Genomic DNA, 21753 nt, shown 5'->3' on the forward strand with positions numbered 1-21753 from the left:
CACAAGTATAACAAAGACACATGGAGGAATGTGAAAATAGAGTGTGGGACGTGTCCCAAACAAGAGGAAGAACTTTGTTGTAGGGCTCAATGTGACGGTTGCTGAGCACGTTTGCTGTTACGAGCAATGTCAGAATTTAATGTGTTAATAAAGAACTCAACCGGGGATTTGTATTACGTTTTAATAAAAATATTAAATGTGGCTCAGCCAATCAGAATTTAAAATTTTAAAAGTTTTTTAGTAAAACCTTTTAAAAGTGTCGGGTCATTTGTTTTTATTTAAAACAGGTAGTATTGACATTTTAGAATGTTAAAAAAAAAATTCTTTCAAATAAATGCTGCTCTGGTTTATCATTCTATTCATCAAAAGATCCTGGGAAAAAAAAGCCTACAAGTCTGATGAAACCATCAAAATGAGGAAAATATTTTATATATTTAAAATATGAGGAAAGAACAAAACACTAAACTTAAAGCATTTCTCTGACAAAATTATTTAGCAAAAAAGGAAAATAGTTATGTTTTATTTTACAATGGAAAAACAAAGTTTACAGGAAAATTATCGCTGACACTTGAGTTACTATTTATTTAATTGTTTTTCTCTTATTCATAATTTCTTTGTATGACAGTCTGGCCAAAATTTTTATTTGATTGTGTTATCACAAATACAACAATTTACTCTAAGCACAACTCAGCAATATGCTTACAAAATCTTTCAACGCAATTGACAGATATTCCGTCTTTTATGATACAACACTTCGTCAATTTTTCTCGCTTTGAAATGAATGAAAACTCAAATATGGCTGTTGCTGATTATCATTTGCACAATGAGAGACGCTGCAGTGACACCTTGAAGTCACTTAACACACTTTAAACAAGCGAAAGAAGCGTTTGATGAAACATGTTCATCAAACATTAAACAGCATAGAAATAAAAACTGCATAGTGTTATTGAATGAAATGTCGACCCATGACGAGCTATAGGTTGTGAAATTTTGGCGATGTTGATGTACTCCATCTACTCCATCAATGTTTTGTTCTAAATGCAATCCAGATGTAGACTTTGACAAAAACATGAGTTAAGTTTTTGTTCAAAATGTTGTTGTTTTTTATTAAACTTTCCCACATTCAACTGTTGATAATAATAATAATAAAAAAATACATTTGATCTTTCTTTTTATATATTACATGTTTAGATATTCATACAACAAAATATTCTGGGGCCCATTAAAATGTTTTGTGAATGCTAAAATGAGTTCATAATATTAGAAGAATTTCCTTGGCCAGACATATTACCAGTAATTTAAGTATGAGGACTGATGAAAAGATGGAGGGAAGAGGGTCATACATTAGGAAATTAAATAATACAAATTGTTGAAGAGGGAGAAGAGCATGTCACAGAGAGGTGAGACAGATTCTTGTGAAATACCTGACCTGCTCGTTTGACACAAGTTTACAGCTCCATACACTCAAGAGTCATCCAAACAAGAGCTGTAAATCTCTTAGTGATTCATAGATGTGCCTGGTGGCAGTAGACAGACTCATACAGACCTACCTGTTCCTGTCAAGTCTGATATCGGGAAACGTTGACTTTGACAACAATCTCACAGTCATTGTGTGTTCGTCTATTTTGTGAGGATGTCTTTCAGACATTTAACAGAGAAGTCTCGTATCCTTATTTTCTCCATGTTTGATGAGTAAGTACAAGACACAACACATTTTGCCAGCACTTAAACATGCAAATATAATAGCTTTCCTTGTTTCATTTGACAGCACAATCCATTCATTAGTTATTTCAGCTGCTAAATTTAAGAAGTAATGCTAGTTTTGTTTGTTTGACTGAGAATTTAGTCTTGTCCGATTTTCATCTTCAACATATTTTTCCCATATAAAGCTGTTTCTCCCTCGTCCCCTCTGTGTGTTTGTGTGAGTAATGGCTGTGAAGAGCCCTGAAGCCTCTCTGTGTCTGTTCTTTCTGTCTCTCAGGCTTCAGTTCAGCCCAGTCAAACCTCAGTCACCTGTTCGCTGTAAATCTGTTTCAGACCCGCATAACCACGTAAGGTTGTTCAGCCAAAGAATGAGTCACATGCCAAGGAGAAAAAAGAGAGGGAACTGTTTTGAGAGAGTGTTCTTCTGTTTAATGAAACGGATATCACCTCATATGTAATGCATATTAGCCAGCATCACTGGTAGCTCTATCGATTTCACTTTAATATCAGCGTGAGCGATATTTCATCCGGCGTAGCATAGATTCCATTAGTACGTTAAACGCTGGTTTCCTGTAACAGTTAAACTTCACGCCTCATGTACCTTGTAGCTGTGAGGAAACATTCACATCTCACTCGAAATGTTCACTTCCAGCGTTCACCCAGCAGGACGATGAGCAGTCATGCTTAGCAAGACTGAGGGTTTCAGTTTTCGGCTGCTGGAAAACACTTATCCGCATATGAGTCACTGAAGCTGGTCTATACAGCGAGAGAAGAGGCTCTGTCAGGTTCTGGATCGACTAGCAGCTACTTGTACGACACGTATGCCTCATCAGTTTTCTCTGTCTGTCTTTGTTCAGTTCTGCTGTAAAGCAGCTCTCTGAGTAGCATCAGTGTAACAGTGAAAACTAACACCATGTTTTCAAATGATATCTCCCAATGGTAACATGTACACGGTGAAATGCAACGGTCCTAGTACTGAGCCTTGTGGTACTCCATATTGAATTTGTGGTTGATATGATACCTCTTCATTTACTGCTACAAATTCATAATGGTCAGATAAACTATGCCAATGCACTTTCACTAATGCCAACAAGTCTATTCAAAAAAAAATTTGTCTCCAATATATTTCAGCAACTCTAATATATTTATTTGTTCTGACAATGCTGTAAAATGTTGTTCATGTTGTTTCTGTTTTGTGAATGGAACATTGAAATCATATTGAAATGCCTGCAAAGCCATATAAAGGCTTTTCTCAACTCCAAAAATGTAGAGAATGAGTGGATTGGCATTGTTTCTAAAGACTTCTTTATTTAGAAATCCTTCAGTAAAATGTTTTATACTTAGGATTTTGATACAAATCAGAAGATTCATTCACAAGCCAAACCACACCTCCCTTTCAGATCTTTAAATCCTAGCAAATTTGACAACAACAACAACAAAAAAAAACATTTGGTCACTCAGTGGTCAGTTATGCTGTTTCCTTTCAAAGTTCTGTAATTGAGCAGTAATATTTCATATTAATTGTCTTTGACAGGTCTTCCCATCAGCACTTACGCCAAGTACTGTTACCGTAAGCTGCAAAAAGTGGCCATTACTGGGGGCAAGAAGGTAAGAGTTTTTTATTTATTTATTTTTTACTTCATTATAAGTTAGTTTTTTAATTAAACTTAACATATATATATATATATTAATTGAATTGTTTATTATTTTATTGATATCAGCAGTTGATTTATTTAACTGTGCTGCTCTTTTCCCTATTTTTAGATTTAAATAAGCTTTACCTTCATCTAAAGTAAAACGTTAAAGACTATAAAATGTATTTGCAGATTATTATTACAATGTTGTGATGTTGAAAATAGCATCACATTTTAATATTGCCCATTTATCGCTTATTGGCCATAACTTGAATATCATTATCGATTTAACATATCGGCCAAACGTATACTTGCCCATCAGCTCTGATCTGCATCTAACGCTGTTTAAGTTCAATAGGCAGGCAATGGTTCTTAATCAGGTCTTGATTGCAGCATTGACTCTAAACACACTCACGGACTTCTAATATGGTTTACCAGACACATGAAGTTGGATGATTCCATCACGTCAAATGATAATTGAAAACAGTTTTTCCTGGGAGTTTTGTTTATTTGTAGATGCCAGCTCTGCTGTTAGATCAAACCCAGGAGTCTCCAAATGGTCAAAAGAAGCAGTATATGGCACAGCCGTCTAAAATTGGTCACATCTGTGAGCAATCACAGCACCCGGCCTTTAGGAGCACACCATGAGAATTACTGATCCACTAACCCAAACTAAGAAGAAAAGGTTACAACAACCCCCCCAGGTCTTCTATAAGCATCGTCCATGAGTTCCGTCCATGCACACGCTTCACTGGTAACGGCACTGGCACTAAAACAAGCTGTTTCCCCTCCCTATTTGTCCTTTCACCAGTCCCACCCTGTAATCAGCCATCCCACCTCTGTCTCCAGCGTTTTTACTGGGTGGGCTATTTTTACCCTCGCACCGCACAGCTATATATTATCCCGCTCGGCGCTGTTGTTCCATATTGTGTTACAGTTCAGATGGTGTCCGTCTGTTCCACATAGTTATGAGGGAAACACATAGTCTGATCAACAGATGCTTTGTGTCAGTGGCTTTTTGGCATTCAAAACTTGATTCTGTTGTGATGCGGTTTTGAACTGGAATAATTCAGCTAATAAGGACGATTCTGTCATCATTAATCGTCATGCTGTGTTCCACACTTTTTCTTTTTCATGCAGGAAAAAAATATAGTGAGAACACACTGCCAAAAATGTTTTATATTTTGTCGTTATAATGCACCAACAGGCGCAATTCCACCACTTATTTGCGTGTCCATTGAGTGTTGTTATAAATAAGTGTCAAATTTGTTGAAAATGTCTCAAATTTGTTGAAAAAAAAAACCATGCACAAATTTGATTGCATTTTTTTGCCCCTTACTATCAAAATTTTGACATGTGAGCTTTAATATTTGGCCAACAACCTATTAGGCATGTGCCGATATCAATTTTTCATGTTGCGATTAATTGATGAAGTTTTATCACGATATACGATTTTATCACTATAATGAAATAAGTTGCAAAAAAAAAAAAGGGTTGCCATAGCATAACAGCTTTAAGAACTATTTTTGTAAGAACAAAAATAACTGAATGTTTAAATACAATAATGCACCAAAAATATATACAGCTCTGGAAAAAAAATTAAGAGAAATTTGAGAAATCAATGTTAAGTGGTCTCTTGATATTTTTCAGAGCTGTAAAAGTACAATTTTCAAACAGATTAAATTGCAAAAGAATTAGGCTATAAAGAACAACAGGTAGGCTTACAAATTACAATAAGGTCTCATTATTTAATGCATTAACTAAGATTGAGCAATAGCTACATTTGGTACAGAAAGTATAATGTTTTTGTTAATGTTAGTTAAGAAATACTGATCATTGTTAGTTTTATCTTAGGTCCATTAACAAAGTTATTTTGATTTTGATTTTAATGTTATTAAACAGTAACTAAGAAATTAACATAGAATGATTCATTCTTTATAAGTATTTTTTCATTGTCAGTTTGGTAATAATGAATTAACATGTTAACTAATGAAGTTGTATGTCTCAAAGTTTTACTGAACAATAACAGAACGTTCTAATTTTTAGGGCATGTATTGTAGTCCAGATTAAAACATAAAAATGTTTAAGTTTGAAAATAAATAGCCTATTAAGTATTTGGTGCTTTGATGAACAACATTGAGATTACAAAAACGAATGGATGTTTTAAAAACTACACGCGTTTTTGTTTGTTTGCGGGGTTCCCGGGGTAACAGCCGCATTCTGCAGTTCATCAGCGCCCTCTGCTGTCACTGAGCGGCACTTCAGCAGCGCGTCTCCTTCACCGGTTCAGTCATGTGCAAACGCACGTTGGGCTTGTTTATATCTGAGCGCTTCCATTTGACGCAGAATACAGCGGTGTTGAGCATTTATACGGTTGATGTATTCTTGATGAAGTATTCTTGAATGCATTATAAAAAAATTATAAATTGTTAATAAATTATTATTTACGATATTTTAAAGTGCCCACGATAACAATATCGTGCATATTCATTAGCGTGATAAATCGCATTATCGAAAATCGGCACATGTCTACAACCTATGATTCCAAATGTCCTACTGTGGTTTAATCTCGGTCATACTAATGCTGTTGAAGATATTCGCAAATGTTGTTTTAATGCTGGAATCAGCAAGGATTCAGAAATCTAAGCAGATGTTGATAAGTCAACCACATCAAAAGTTATGAGCATATAAATATTTGATTTCACCACAAGGTGGTGCTGTCTCGAATGACCCATTCCGAGTTTCGTAATGATGCGCTAATCCGTCTAAAAAATACAATGGCCGGCCGATATGATAAACATTATATAAGCGCTATTCAAGGATGGTTCAATTTATCAAAAGGCTTTTGATAACTTTTTTGCCACCACATTCTGAAGATGATCTGATTTTTATGAAAATTGGAGCAACCGTCTAGGAGGAGTTCAGAAATGTTATACATTTTTTTGGCAGGAAAATGTTAATGACAGAAATTGTTTCTAGCCCTTATGGTTCAGAAATTATTAGAATAAATGTAAGTTAAACTTTGGACAGTTGGAGAAGCTAGAGGGATTGATTTTCCATAACAAAAATATTAAGCAGCACAACTGTTTTCAAAATTGATAACATTCATTAAAAAAAATTCTTGAGCAGCAAATCATATCTAAATGATTTCTGAAGGATCATGTGACACTGAAGACTGGAGTAATGATGCTGGAAATACAGCTTTGCATCACAAGAATAAATTACATGTATTAAAATAGAAAACACTAGAAAGCATAATAAAATAAATTCACAATGTCGCAGTTTTTACTGTATTCTTCGTCAAATAAATGCAGCCTGGGTGAACATAAGGAACTCCTTTCAAAAATACTTAAAACATCTAACCCCAAACTCTTGAATTGTAGTGTATTTATAACCATTTACATTGTTCATCCCTGGTCTACATCATATGAGACTGCTCCATTTTCAATTGTTTTAGTCAAATTACAATATATTATATCTTTGATTTGAAGGATATGCCTGGTTCTGTCTGTAGGGTCTGAGGAAGCCCACTCTGGAGGAGCTTGATCACGGCAGGACCGCCATCGTGACGCCATCTCTTTTCGGCAGCGCTCTGGAGGAGATCATGGAGAGGCAGAGTGAGCTCTTCCCCGACAGGAGACTGCCCTGGGTGCAGGTGCAGCTCTCTCAGTGTGTACTGGCCCTGGGTGGAGCCCAGACGGAGGGCATCTTCAGGTGAGACCACATACAGAGAATCAGGAAAGAGGGCCGTCATGGTCTTAAGAGTTTTATATATAGCAAACTCAGTTCTTGTTGGTCTAAATGGCCATCCTGAAGTATAAAGAATTTGTGTTCCCATTTCTTCTTTATCTGTTTTTCTCTCTTCATCCATGATAGAGGTCTCTACTATTCCTGATGTGTTTTTTTTCTTCCCCCTTTCTCTTATGAATATGGCACTTACTGTACACCTTTCAATTGTCTTGTCTTCCCTATCAAGTCCCCATGTGTGAGGATACTTCAGAGGAAAAGTGTGTTCAAGTGCACACACTCTTAAACAAACAGTGATACTGTATGTAACAGACATGTTTTCATTAAATCCTGTGTATGACGGCCTCTCATGACACGCTCATGAGTGTCAAATTGGCTCCATCTTGTGGTCAAGTGTTGTAGTGTACAAACTGGTTCCAAATGGTTACCTTAATATGGTTTTTGTTTGCGAATGTCAAAAAGATTTTAGTGTCCCATTTGATATGGTTTAGAAGGTCACTTTACGGCTACAATGTAGCCAAAGTGTTGAGCTGGGGGCTGAGAGCAGTATTTAGGACAGGACCTTAGTGCTATTGATTAGTCCAAACACTTATGGCAATTCAATTAGGTAAATAACGTTTACAAATGGATGAATTCATGTATCATTAGCTGTCGTGGCTGAAGCTGTTGTCTTCATCTTGTAGAGTTCCAGGAGATATTGATGAGGTGAATGCTCTCAAGCTGCAGGTGGAGCAGTGGAGGATTCCTGAAAGCCTCTCTGATCCCAATGTCCCAGGTGAGAACATCAAACACGATATGAAACATTCACACACGTGTCAATACATGTGACTCAGCATTTCCAAGGAGAAATTGAGTGTGTCAGACCTTTTATAATGATAAAATAATTTAATTAGCCATTAATCATTCTGTGATTCCAGAAGTTTTGTCATACTCAAGTAAAAGTACAGATAAATCTTGAGTAAAAGTTGAATGAGTCATTTTTATTTAGGGTGAACTATACATAATATACATTGCTCAAAAAAATAAAAAAAATAAAGGAACACTTTGAAAACACACCAGATCTCAATGGGGAAAATATCATGCTGGATATCTATACTAATATGGCCTAGGTAATCGTTATGAACGAAAGGATGCCACATTGTTTGATGGAAATGAAAATGATCAACCTACAGAGGACTGAATTCAAAGACACCCTGAAAATCAAAGTGAAATTATTATGCAGCATGCTAGTCCTTGTTGCGGAAATGTCATTGCAGCAACTCAAAATGGTACTCAGTATTTGGTATGGGCTTGTATGCATGCCTGACAACGTCGGGGCACGCTCCTAATGAGACGACTGATGGTGTTCTGGGGTATTTCCACCCAGATCTGGACCAGGGCATCACTGAGCTCCTGGACAGTCTGAGGTGCAACCTAGCGCCATCGGATGGACAGGAGCACAATGTCACAGAGGTGTTCTTTTGGATTTAGGTCAGGCGAGCGTGGTGGCCATTCAATGTTATCAATTCCTTCATCCTCCAGGAACTACATAAATACATGAGGCCGGGCATTATTTTGCACCAGGAGGAACCCAGGATCCACTGCACCAGCTTTGGTTCTGACAATGGGTCCAAGGATTTCATCCCGATACCTAATGGGAGTCAGGGTGCCATTGTCTAGCCTGTAGAGGTCTGTGCGTCCCTCCATGGATATGCCTCCCCAGAGCATCCCTGACCCAGCACCAAACTGGTCATGCTGAACAATGTTACAGGCAGCATAACTCCACGGCTTCTCCAGACCCTTTCTCAACTATCATGTGCTCAGGGTGAACCTGCTCTCATCTGTGGAAAGCAAAGGGCAACAGTGGTGGACCTCCCAATTCTGGTGTTAAATGGGAAATGCCAATCAAGCTCCATGGTGCCGGGCAGTGAGCACAGGGCCCACTAGAGGACGTCTGGCCCTCAGGTCACTTCATGAAGTCTGTTTCTGATTGTTTGGTCAGAGACAGTCACACCAGTGGCCTGCTGGAGGTCATTTTGTAGTGCTCTGGCAGTGCTCATCCCATTCCTCCCTGCACAAAGGTGGGTTATAATAACTCTGATGGGTTATGGACCTTCTACAGCCCTGCCCAGCTCTTCTAGAATAACTGTCTGTCTCCTGGAATCTCCTCCATGCTCTTGAGACTGTGCTGGGAGACACAGCAAAACTTCTAGCAATGGCACGTATTGATGTGCACTCATGGAGGAGTTGGATTGCCTGTGCAACCTGTGTAGGGTCCAGGTATCACCTCATGTTACCAATAGTGACACTGACCCTAGCCAAATGCAAAACAAACGGTGACAAACAGTCAGTAAAGATGAATATGGAAAAAAAGTCAGTGGCCTCCACCTGTAAAACCATTCCTGTTTTGGGGGTTGTCTCATTGTTGCCCATCTTGTCCACCTGTTGTTAGTTTCATTAACACCAAAGCAGCTGAAACTGATTAACAACCCCCTCAACTGCTACTTAACTGACCAGATCAATATTCTGGGAGTTTAACTGACTTGATGTTATTCTCTGATTAAAGTGTTCCTTTAATTATTTTTTGAGCAGTGTATGTTGTAACTAACCATGATATATATTCTGTTGCATTTTTTTTATTGCAATATATTGTGACACAATATATTGTTCCATCCCTAGTCTATACGTTATACAGTTGTGCATGTCTTTTTATGCGAGTGTGAATATGGCTAAATGCCAATGAAAGCTGACCATGCAGCACATAGATGTAAAGCCTGTCTCTTCCTCTGTGTCAGCGTCTCTGTTGAAGCTGTGGTACAGGGAGCTGGAGGAGCCGGTGATCCCTCAGAGCTTCTATAAGGAGTGCATCAGTCACTATGAAGATCCTGATGCGGCCATCAGTGTGGTTCAGTCCCTCCCAGAGCTCAACAGACTCGTGCTCTGCTACTTCATCAACTTCTTACAGGTAACGCCCTGCAACATGAGCAAATCCTCGCAGTGTCACACAAAATAACGGTAAATATTTCAACGGCCCTTCTTTCTCTCATACCAGGTCTTCACTCAGCCGGTGAACGTGAGTAGGACTAAGATGGATGTGAACAATTTGGCGATGGTCATGGCTCCAAACTGCTTGCGCTGTCAGTCTGACGATCCTCGAATCATCTTTGAAAACACGCGGAAAGAGATGTCCTTCCTCCGCATACTCATCGTCCACTTGGACACCAGCTTCATAAAGGGCTTAATCTGACAATCACGTTTTATTCATTATTGTGTGGCATAGCTCAGAATTGAGTCATTTGAGCGAATCATCCAGGAGATGATGGTATCAGGACATTCTTCTGCTCAGAGATCGTTCTCATCTTCAAACATCACAATAATAGTTCGGTCAATGCCTAAAATTCCAGATTTGGCTCCATGTGAATCATCCTGAACTTGACTCTCATGGCTCTTCTTGAAGCCAGACTCTATTTGAACTAAATTAGTAGACTGAATTTGATTCCACGTCACAAAGATCACACATTGAAACTAAACAAACGCATGGCCTTTGTCTTTTTTATTGATTAGCGGGGAAATACATCCTTTGGACAAGCTTAATGGTAATAACACACATGCAATATGATCTGCAGTGTGTTCTCTTAATTTAATATGGTATGAGTGTTCTGATTATTTAATATCAACGGTTTGTAAGCTCAAGTATGAGTGCAGGGAGAATTACTGGCTTCAGTTTTGTGTATAATGCTAAGTGCTAGCAAGAAGAGGTCAATTAATATTGCAGAGCTGTGGACCACATAGACAGCGAAGCTTGAGGTTTGGTGCCTTAAATGGAGAATGTCCGCCTATGTATAAGATGCACAAGTTCTCATATACTTAAACTTAACTTCCATGCTTCTGCATTGTCAGAGGCTCCAAATGAATGGGTACCTCAGGCAATTTTCAATCTGTCCAGCAGTAGTTTTCCCAGTCATCCCATTTGGAGATGTGGGTTGGCTACATCAGTGATGATTAAGCAGAACTAAACAGTAGCAAACTAACGAAGATTGGCAGATCTACTGCAGGTCTGGCAACTCTCACAAAATAGCTGCTGCTCATTGGCCCACTGAAAGTTGACTAGGTTTCAGCTGATCCAGCAGCTCCGACATCAACAGATGGCCAAAAATTTGCCCAGGTTGAAGCACGGCCAACATACATGCAGTACTTATAGCTGAAGTATAATATATGTACGACTAACATCACAAAATGCTATTACAAAAATACTACTACTGGTTTTATCAAGTACTTTTTCCCTAAACACTTTTCCTGTCTGCCATTGGTCAAACATAGTGGTAGCCCTGCCCCAAACTCACACCATTGGTTGAGATGTCGCTACGGCAGGCTAGTAGCACCTAAACAAAATGTTTACACTCTTCAGGGGAATCAATCTACAAATGGCTTATTTTTAGTTGGCGCTTCATTAAGTCAGGACATAGGAAGTACTTAAACCTCAGAAAGATTACAAGGATTTTTGTGTTACTGTGGCCGCACAGTTCACCAATCAAAGGAGCAATATAATCTGTGTCCGAAATCACCCACTATAGACCTATGGTTAAGTTTACATGGCAACTATATACTAAAAACAGACAATGTTGTCAAAACGATTCCCATTCACGCGGATTTGCCAAAATGACTAAAAGGCTGTATTATGCGTGCCAGGTCAACAGTTGATGTCACTCTCAAGAAATGTCACCCCCCCCCCCCCCCCCCCAAAGACACTCCTTGATCTAATCTCATTGAGCTGAAAACAAGGTTGTGAGGGATAGTACAATATGAAAATGACATGATCTAGTACCTTTAAGTAAGTACCACTGTAAGGACTGTCTTTAACAGCCTTACTTTCATCCAGACAAAATTAAATATGGCGTCTGCCTTTGACTAAGATCTCTACTCTCTTTCACAATTCCATACATTAGTGCACTCAAAAGAGCGAATACAAAAAAACTGAGTGAAGGGCCGACAATGCTGCAAATACCATCTTCTGGCGTGATGTGAGAATTTATTTGGTGCGACACTCATGTCTGTGGTTTTGGACACCGCTACAAATGGCTCTCCCTTCAAATAGTGGAATGTACAAGGATAAAGGGGTGAGTCGCGATTTCGGATACAGCCAGATGTTACCTTCATATGTGTGTGTGCTATTAAAATGACTTACTCAGAATCTCTTCAAACTTGTTGCCATGATTGTTGTTTACCTGACAGAGAAAAATGACTATAGAATACAGTTTATGCAAATTCTGAAACTTCCATGATTCATCTCTGATATCCAAAAAAATATTATATTTGTTATTGATATAATGTGGGATCAGTCATATTTTGTATATAGGCCCTCATCTGATGAATAGTTTTCTAAAGCTTAATAGTGAAAGTCAGTGAGCCCCTGCCTTGTTGCACTTCCTCTCAGTTCATTTCCACCACCAGTGAGATCACTGATACTCATCCTGCACTCTTCTTGCTCTTTAAGGATTGTTTTGTCTTATTTTGTTCTACCTGTGTGAGGATGTGTAGGAGACAGTAGCGAATTATGACATTGATGATGTGTGTTTAAATTTGCATAGTTTCATAAAGAACTCTAAAAATAAAATTTGTAAATTTGTATAATTGTACAAAAATGGTTCTCTGAGTTTCACTTCCTTGATTTGTCACAGCCTTTCCACACACAAAATGCAGGGCGGGAGAATTACGAAACAAAGACTTGAGTATTCTGTGCATTCAAGACCGCCCGAGATCAACGATTGGCTCATCTGCTGCAAAGTTTGAGGTATAATAAAAATGGAGGGCTATGCACTACTTTTATAACATACACTGTATCTCCATTACAAAAAAGTATTAGTCAAAATTGGACGAATAATACGCTTAAGAACATTTACAAACCTCTTAAGCAAAGGTATGGAAAATTTGCTCTCATGACCTCTTGTGGTGAAGTCAGAAATCTGTTACTTTACAGAACAGTGCAAGAACAAAAACATTAAAAAACAAAAGGACAAGAGACAGAGGGGAAGTTGAGTATAGAAGCCACATTTAGTTACACCACTACATGTGAGCTGAATAAATGCACATTTCTGGCAATCTACAAAGAAATTAGAGGGAAACAACAACAACTGAAATCTGCACATATCCCTTTTTTTATCCAAACTCAATTTAAGCAAGTACATAATCAGCCAGTGTTCAAAACTATCTCCTTACCGTATCCCGATTCACAACGGTAAACTAGTAATAATGTGTTATAATCTGAGTGGTATTGTTAAATTTCTGTGGGAAATTCGAGCATTCCACTGTTTGTCTTTGCGTCATTACGTCACATCTGTACATAATGGAGGAGTCCAGCTAGTAGGCTATCGTGTGTGAGGATGCTGCAGGTGGCGGATCATTGATCATTTTTAAAGCGGATTGTAATCCAGAAAGGCCCAAATGACATCATCAGTGACAGCTGGAGATTCACCCATAGTCAAAAGCAAAAGATTAGACTGTATAGAAACTGAAATCTACAGGAAACGCTAATACGCACTAACTATAAATACCGTAGTCACGCAATGCTAATGTTGTTAACAAATCCATTTGAGAACAAAAAGTATAATAATACTAATTTAATAATCAAACTAATTGTTTGCTGTGATATAAGCGATAGTTAGGTTCAATCACTGTTGGTAGCGTGACTTTTGTCATAACAAAAGTGTCAGACAACCAGAGAAAATTCTTATTTAGGTTATACTCCATCTGTGATTCTGAAGTAGTGAAGTTACAGTATCGACACCGGCGCGGTGACTGACAGAAGTGACTTAGAAATACTTCAAAATATAGAGAGTGTCTACACGATTTGTTCTGCGCATGCGCGAAAACGTACTTTTGACGTCACTTCCTGTCATCGCCAAAAGTTTTTTGCGACAACGGTGTCACTTTTAAAAAATATATATATTATTATAATTTTTTTATTGAACAAATAAAAAAGCAAACAGCCACAGTTCAAAAAGGATTCAACAACAACAACAAAACAAATATAAACAATAGACCGAGGCAGCAAAATGAATTAAACAAACAAGCAAACAAATACATAATTAAATAATAAAAACGAACACTATATATATATATATATATATATATATATATATATATATATATATATATATATATATATATATATATATATATATAAGGAAACTATTAAAAAAAAGCACACAAAAAAACAACAACAACAAAATTGAGCAAGGGGTGACATGCAATTTATAGTAGCCTAAATTAGGTTCAAGAGAGTGAGACAGTGAAAAATATGCCAATGCCTTTTTTCCCTTTTTACATTATAAAAAGGTATATATACTTCTTGCACCGCATAGAGGACTTTAAAGCTTTGGCATTGCTGGAAGAAAAGACAGTATCTAAATTACATTTCAGATCTTTACAAAAAATAATAAAGAAAGGTTTAACAGACTTGTGTATAAAAAAAAGTAGCTAAAAAAATAAATAGATTTATAAGAAAAAAAAACTTGTCTTTAAGACTATTGTCAGAGTTATACAAAAAAATACAAATGGGACATCAATATAATTTTCTAAATTTCTTCTTCTTCAAAAAAAAAAAAGTAACTACATGAAAACAATCCCAAAAAGGTGAGGGACAGACTCATCTTCCACTCCACAAAAGGAGCAAAGGCGATCCATCCCAGGAAACATTTTTTTATATATAAATAAATTGTCCCGTGTGTTTCTTAAATGCAGACATATGTATTCTTTATATTGTAGACAAGTATGTTGAAGAAGAAAAAAATAACTTTTTCATTTAAAAAATGAAATATTGAATGCAAACAAAAACATCTGAATTTCCCAAATGGGGTCAAGCAAGTCTAAACTATTTAATCAATGTAATTAGTGCCACATAATAATAACCTTGGAATATATAGTCTACATTTGAATTTTCCAAGTGAGGTCTCGTAAATGTGGAGACTTAGATTCTTATAAAGATTTTATTTAACTAGGCTATATGGTATAAAAGCATCAAAACAACTACTTTAAGCTTACAGACTTGCTGCTTATTTGTTGTTTTTTGGTTACATCTTATAAATCAAATTGTAGTTTGCATTTGAATATCCCTCTACTAGTTTTACAAGGGTTTGATATCCTAGATGTTAAGCCTACAAATCAGTTTTTAAGGAACTTCTTCACTGTTAGTGATTATTCAATTAAGGCTTATGGGAAATTATTAGCACTTGTATTTCACCAACTGTGTAATATTTCTGTCACTAAGGAAAGTAAAGAGCTGGATGATGTCTTAAATTTTATTTGTATGATGGGTAAATATTATATTGACAAAGCAAGATAGGTGCCAGATGGTTACGTTGACAGCAGGTGCAACAATTCTTCCATTCTTACGAGACCTTTATATAGGTAACAACATGTGAACTATAGCGCCATCTCCTGACAAATACACAAACACAACAATTAACATTTATTATCAACTCTTCAAAAATCACATATTCATTGTTCTTTATTGTTTATTTTGTATTTATTTATAGTTATGCAATAAATAAAAAACTATCGCGGTACGGATCGAGTGGTAGTAATTCAAATAACTGCCGTAAATTGCTTTGCCATGTCAAACAGGAAGTAGAAACATTTTCGCGCATGCGCAGAACAAATCGTGTTGCCGGTACGGATCGAGTAGTGACAATAACCACTAGAGTGCAAAAAGTTACGGACTGCAGCTTTAAAATCAGGATATGATGTCACGCCGTAGGACATGAGTTTCAGTGGCAAAATGTTTCTATGCTTTTTGAAATAAACGGATGAAAAAAAGAATTGTCATTTTCTAAAATAGACACTTGTAAAATTATGCATGAGGTATTTATTAACATTGGTATGCTTTTCTTTTTAATAAATAAAAATAGTAATTTATTGAAGCAGGCTTGAGACAGTCAAACCATACGACATTTTTTAGATTTGGCTCAAAAAGTATTTTTATTTTATAAAAATAGGTCCATGGAAGACAAAGAACGTTTAACCATTTACAGAATTTTCAATGAGGAATCTTGTGATAGTGAAAATGCCATGTCACGTCAACAACCCAAATAGAAATGGTGTTTCTTGGATACTATGCTGTAGTTTTTCTGCATCATTTATGACACTTTTCTTTCAGGCCACAAGTTCAGAACTTTAGAAACCTTATAAGAGCTCAGTTTCTTTCTAAACAGGTTCAATTGTTACAACATGGCATTTCTCAGACACTTCTATCCTTTAGTATGCCGTGTCTTTGTCAGCTCTCACCTGTCAATCTATTGCCTGTTTGTCTTTGCTCAGTTTGGGTAGTCATCAGATCATGGATTTTCTGTGCTGCTTTAATATCAGTTTTGATTGATCAAAAGGAATTTAGTCAGTGATGTGCTCAGATCTATCTAAAAAAGCATGAACATTTTTTTCCCTTTTATAACAACTCTCTGATTGAAAAAATATTAATAAAAAGAGTTAAACTAAAAAAGCATGAAAAAGAGGGGACATAATCATACACACATTGACTTGAATACATATAGGCCCACTGAACATATTTTACATACTGAATTAAAGGTTGATCGACTATGGCTGTGTTCCGATTCAGCGGCTTCATTCAGAGGTCGAAATGCATCACAGTGGTCAGACGCATTTGTGGTCAACAAATGCATCCTTCGTTCCTATACCACAAAGGATAGAATAAGTGGATCCTTTTCAGCCTAGCCTATCCCAAGTTTCATTGCACACCAGTAAACAATCTTCTATAGGCTAAACTGTCCCATTTAATAATGCTCGTTCTGTCCCACCTACTGAATTGGGACACAGTTTATGAGTGCACTTTTTGCCCTGTCCCAAATGGCACCCTAAACGCACAGTCTTCCTACTAGTCCGCACTTTCGTGATGGAACGCCACTTTGACTGTCAGGAAGAAGTCTGCAGTGGAGCTCGCTTTAGTGCAGACTCGGCATCAAGTGCATCAAGGTTGCATATCGACTGCAAAGGGGTGCTCACTATAGGGTTGCCACCCGTCCCTTGAAATACGGAATCGTCCCGTATTTTCAGGAAAAATGACGCGTCCCGTATCAAAGCAATTACGGGACGCGATTTGTCCCGTATTTTACATAGGTCCACCCGCATTGTGTGAAGACACGTCCTATTCTGCCCCTAATTGGGTCGCTGCCGTCGTTGGTTTGTTTGATTGGTTTGTTTCAGGTTCACGGGTCGTGAATCACGGCCAATCAGAGCCAGAAGAGGTATAGGTTCTTTTCTATATGGGCAGAATCCATTTGAAACGATGGCGGAGGCAGGTCCAAATACCTCCGCGTCCAGCTGTAAAAGTTTCAGAGCAGAAACGCAAGCGGATGCAGAGGTACAGACGAGAGTGGGAAGAAATAAATATTTGGCTGGAAAGTGTCCGCGGCAATGAATACCAAGCCAATTGTACAATAATTATTTGTCGGCGAGTGTTTTCAGTGGCGCACGCTGGCCTGTCAGATGTGCGACAGCATGCAACGGGAGAGCAACATTCACTAAATGCAAGAGCTCACCGAAATCAAAGCACTGTCGCACAGTTCTTCATACCTCAAGCATCTCCTGAGGCAGACAGTTATGTTTTTTTTTTTTTTTTAATCACCTCAATTTTTTGATTGATAACGTTAGATTTCATAAATGCTGCCTATTAAGAAATAATGTTAATAATGTAGGCTACATTAATGATGTTATGGTATGATTTGTTTATTAAGGTTAATTTGTAGGCTATAGTCAGACACAAGCATTACTTTAATAAGAGATGATATATATATATATATATATATATATATATATATATATATATATATATATATATATATATATATATATATATATATATATATATATATATATAATCAAAATAGGACCTTTTAGGAATAAAATAAACAACTATTTGTTATGCTTAACAAATTATAATTGCATCATCCAATACTATAGAATTAACAATCAAAAAACGGAATAATACATAAATATATTTACTTAACTTACCAAAAATATAAATGTTGTTAAGTGTTTTATCAAAATCGGAAATGATCGTAGATATTATATCATTTTCAGTTATTTAGGTGTGGTTTCACTGTTTGGATGGTGTTACTGCAAACAATGACAAATATTTTAGTCAAAATCTTTGTTCACAACACTATAAAATTACTCGAGTTAATTTGCAATTTCTTATCCTACTCCCCTCTAGGTTATAGCAGCTGAGTTTGTTTTTCATTGTCATAGCTGTGTATTATACTGAGTGCATCTGTTCACACTGATTTCAATAGCAGATATCCTATTATAATGTCCACTGGTATCAATCTTAAGATATATATATATATATATATATATATATACAAATTAGGTTTTAAGTTATGATATACGACCACTGCACTGGCACACCATCGGGACTGTGGTCATCGTGGCCCCGAGGGGTGTGGCCACCGGCAGGCGTCCCTTATTTTTCTGTATTGAAGGTGGCAACCCTAGCTCACTAGCACTCTTCTGAAACCTAAAAGGACAAACGGTAAACTTGTTTTGGTAATGGTAAATGGCCATTGTAAGTCCGCAAGACCGAAAGTGCATATGAAGTGCTATTTGGGACCAAGGTGGTAATCTAGCACTCGGAAAGCGTTCCAGCCATAGGGGCGGCCATTGCTAACCAAGCCGTCACCTGCTGTTAGCATCCCATTGACTCCCATTCATTTTTGAGTCACTTTGAGAGTGAATAACTTTACATCTGAGGTGTTTAAAGACTCCATTTTTCCATTGTTTATTTATAAAGAAACATGACAATGCATAAAAGACTCCATTACCTTGTATCTTACACTATCGCCCCGTAGAAGCTGTTTTTGTAAAAATAGGCTAACGATTGCGTCATAACCAACACGACTCTGTCGCACAGTAGAGAAATTACCGTATAGAGTCGGGGGGACGTGGAGACAAAGTCAAAGGAGAAGAATGGGGAGAAGCCCATAGTGAGCCAAAAGCAACGGGAAAAAACATTTAAACAACGTGATTCAGATTTCACTTTCCACAACTACTAGAAGACCTACAGCTGTCAGACAGGAGGCTCACGTCGCACCTACGTCGTCAAGCTCAGTCTGAGCCTGCGCAGTACGCTCAGCCATCAGGAAGTGAGTGCTACTAACTGACTTCACTTTTTGCCGTTGAAGTCTATGGGATCTCTGTGTCCGTTTCTTTTACTGTCTATGTTTGGGACAGGGCCTTAGTTGTGTTGATATAGCAGGTGTCTTATAATGACACCTAGTGGTGTAAATGCAAAATCACTGCAGAAGTTCCAGTTCCCATTCAGTCGGTTCACTCGGTACAACACATGACTATGAGATATCGCGCTCTAGCGCCATCTGCTGAAGACACCTTTATTCACGCCTGAAAGGCCAATGACGCATGACGACGTGGGCGGGGTCACCTGCCCACAGCATATAAATGCGGTCGTATGCGTCATCCCCTTTGTTCTTCAGCTCTTCACCGTGCTGCTAGAACACCATCACGCCACATTTTCGCAAGGGAAGCCCACAGTGGTGATTCTTGTCGAAATGAAGGTCTAAGAGAAAGCTTCTTAGCAACAAGTTTAGCTATGCTAACTAAGGCTAATAAGTTTTTCTCAAAACAAAACGTTCAAACATAAGCCACATTCACACGATAACCCTCAGTGGTGATTCTTGTTGAAGGAAAGGCATACAAGTGTTTAGCTTGAGTTTAGTACAACTACCAAATACTCCTTTTCAGAAGAAATATCTGGATACCCGCCCCTGTACTATGAAGCATGTGGGTGTTTAGGGTATACTCGGAGTGTAGTGTTCACAGGGTGATTCGGTCTCGCTGGATGCGGGCGAGAAATGCTCTGACGCTATAAATATTCAAGCAGGGCAGATCGCGGTCCCCCCAAAGTGGGTGGAAGCGAAGTGATGGTCCTTGCATGGCCTGTATTAGAGCGGCAACAAGGTTTGTCGGCAGTAACCTGCCATGATAAAGAGAAGCTTGTTTGACTCCAGTAAAATCAGCGGTGCAAACTCGCCTGCCGATCTTTTGTAGAAGTAACCCTGCAAAATAGCGGGTTCAGTTTTAAGCATGTTGTGTATAACAAAACCTCATGTGTTGATTTGTCAAAACAATCAGAATGCACTGAAGCAGCTAACCTCATATTCTGTACTAACAGAGGAGGAAAATGCAAGGTCATGCATTTTGCAGCGGGGTTCCACAGGTGATGCCTGGGAATCCTCGCTGCCCGCCTCGAAGTCAAAACGGTGGCGTGCGTGCGCACTAACAACACCGTGGCTTCTTCGCACGATTCCAGTGGGGCTGCGGGTTCTCTCGCGCCCCCTCTGTTTCGGCAGAGTAATCGCAACTTCGTTGGTCGAGAGGGTTTTTCCCCACTATTGAGGGGAAATCCGTGCTTTCCTCAGCAAAATGGCTATTTCAGTTTTTGCCACAAGGAAAGATGGAGGAAGAGGTATTTCAACATTAATTCCTCCTTCTAAAAAAAAAAAAAAAAAAAAAACCTCTGCAGCAGTTGAGTACACAACTTAGAGTGGTTATTGTGTCAAGCTCAAAATTGCTTGCAGTATGTCACTCGCCGTTCGACCTGTACCTCACATACAGAAGCGGTGTTGGCTCCACTGTGTCATCAGGGCATGAGTGTTCGCCTATTTTGGACGACCTGTTCCTGGCCGCAGACAGCAGGGAACAAGCATTGTTACAAACACAGGAGCTTGTTTTCCATCTACGATCTCTGGGTTTTTTAATAAATGTCAAAAAAATAAAAAATAAATAAAGAGCCCTTGGTTCCGTGTCAACGGAGTTCATATCTCGGGTGAGAGATGGATTAAGTACAGAAGACAGCTAGGCTGTCAGTACGAAGAGTCGAAAATGTTCACAGCTGCCTGAATCGGTTTCAGTGGGGCATGCAAGTGTGTTTTCGTACAAGGTTGAGACTGCTGGGGCTCATGGCCTTGATGATAGCAGTCATCCAGCTTTGTCTCCTCTTTATCCATGCGTTCCAGAGATGGGCGCCGAGCACTGGTCTGAATGCCGCATGGCATTAGAACAGACCGACAATAATCCCGTTGTGCGTTCGAGCTCTGATCCCCTGGGCATCCCCGGGTCTGTTGGCAGATGGGGTTCCTCTAGGGAGAGCTATATCACATATAGTGGTGATGACGGATGCATTACTACAGGGATGGGGAGCTCTGTGCCAGGGCAACTCCGTAAGGAGAGTGGCCGGCAGCCGGAAAGAGTGTCACACAAATGAGGTTGCAGGTGGTTCTTCTGGCACTAAAACACTTTGCTCAGCACTTAAAAGGCAGACATGTGTTTGTCGGAATGGACAACACGACAGTAATGACGTAAAAAAAAAAAAAAAAAAAAAAAAAAAGACAGGGAGGTACTCGCTCTCTTCCTCTGTTGCAACTGACACGGACGCTCCTGATATGGGCGCACAGTTGGCACTCGAGGGAGCCGGCTGCGAGCATTGTGAGGCTCTGCCTCTCCGCATGCTGCGATCCCGCCGGGCGATCTTTGAGGAGGGCAAACCGGCTCGCGTTCCCCGCGGCACGGGCTCCGCTGCTGCTGAGGCACAGCGGCAGCTCAGATCGCGGGGTTCGTATATGGATCTGATGGAGGGGTGCGAGACGGGCCAGCCCTTTCTCAG

General features: G+C 38.6%; 1 protein-coding gene across 2 annotated transcripts in view; it reads left to right on the top strand.

Annotated features, from left to right (window-relative positions):
* arhgap46b (Rho GTPase activating protein 46b) overlaps nucleotides 1-11775 on the top strand; it is an 88614-nt gene extending 76839 nt beyond the window's left edge. For both annotated transcript variants that reach the window (XM_067446707.1, XM_067446708.1), the window contains 5 exons: nucleotides 3239-3312; nucleotides 6853-7052; nucleotides 7769-7860; nucleotides 9860-10029; nucleotides 10117-11775. In XM_067446707.1, the coding sequence (XP_067302808.1) occupies nucleotides 3239-3312; nucleotides 6853-7052; nucleotides 7769-7860; nucleotides 9860-10029; nucleotides 10117-10311 (731 nt within the window). In that variant the 3' untranslated portion in view covers nucleotides 10312-11775. The remainder of the gene's footprint in view (nucleotides 1-3238; nucleotides 3313-6852; nucleotides 7053-7768; nucleotides 7861-9859; nucleotides 10030-10116) is intronic.
* The last annotated feature ends 9978 nt before the right edge of the window (nucleotides 11776-21753 follow it).

Source organism: Pseudorasbora parva, chromosome 6 (genome assembly GCF_024679245.1).
Source record: "Pseudorasbora parva isolate DD20220531a chromosome 6, ASM2467924v1, whole genome shotgun sequence".
NCBI classification, from domain to species: Eukaryota; Metazoa; Chordata; class Actinopteri; order Cypriniformes; family Gobionidae; genus Pseudorasbora; species Pseudorasbora parva.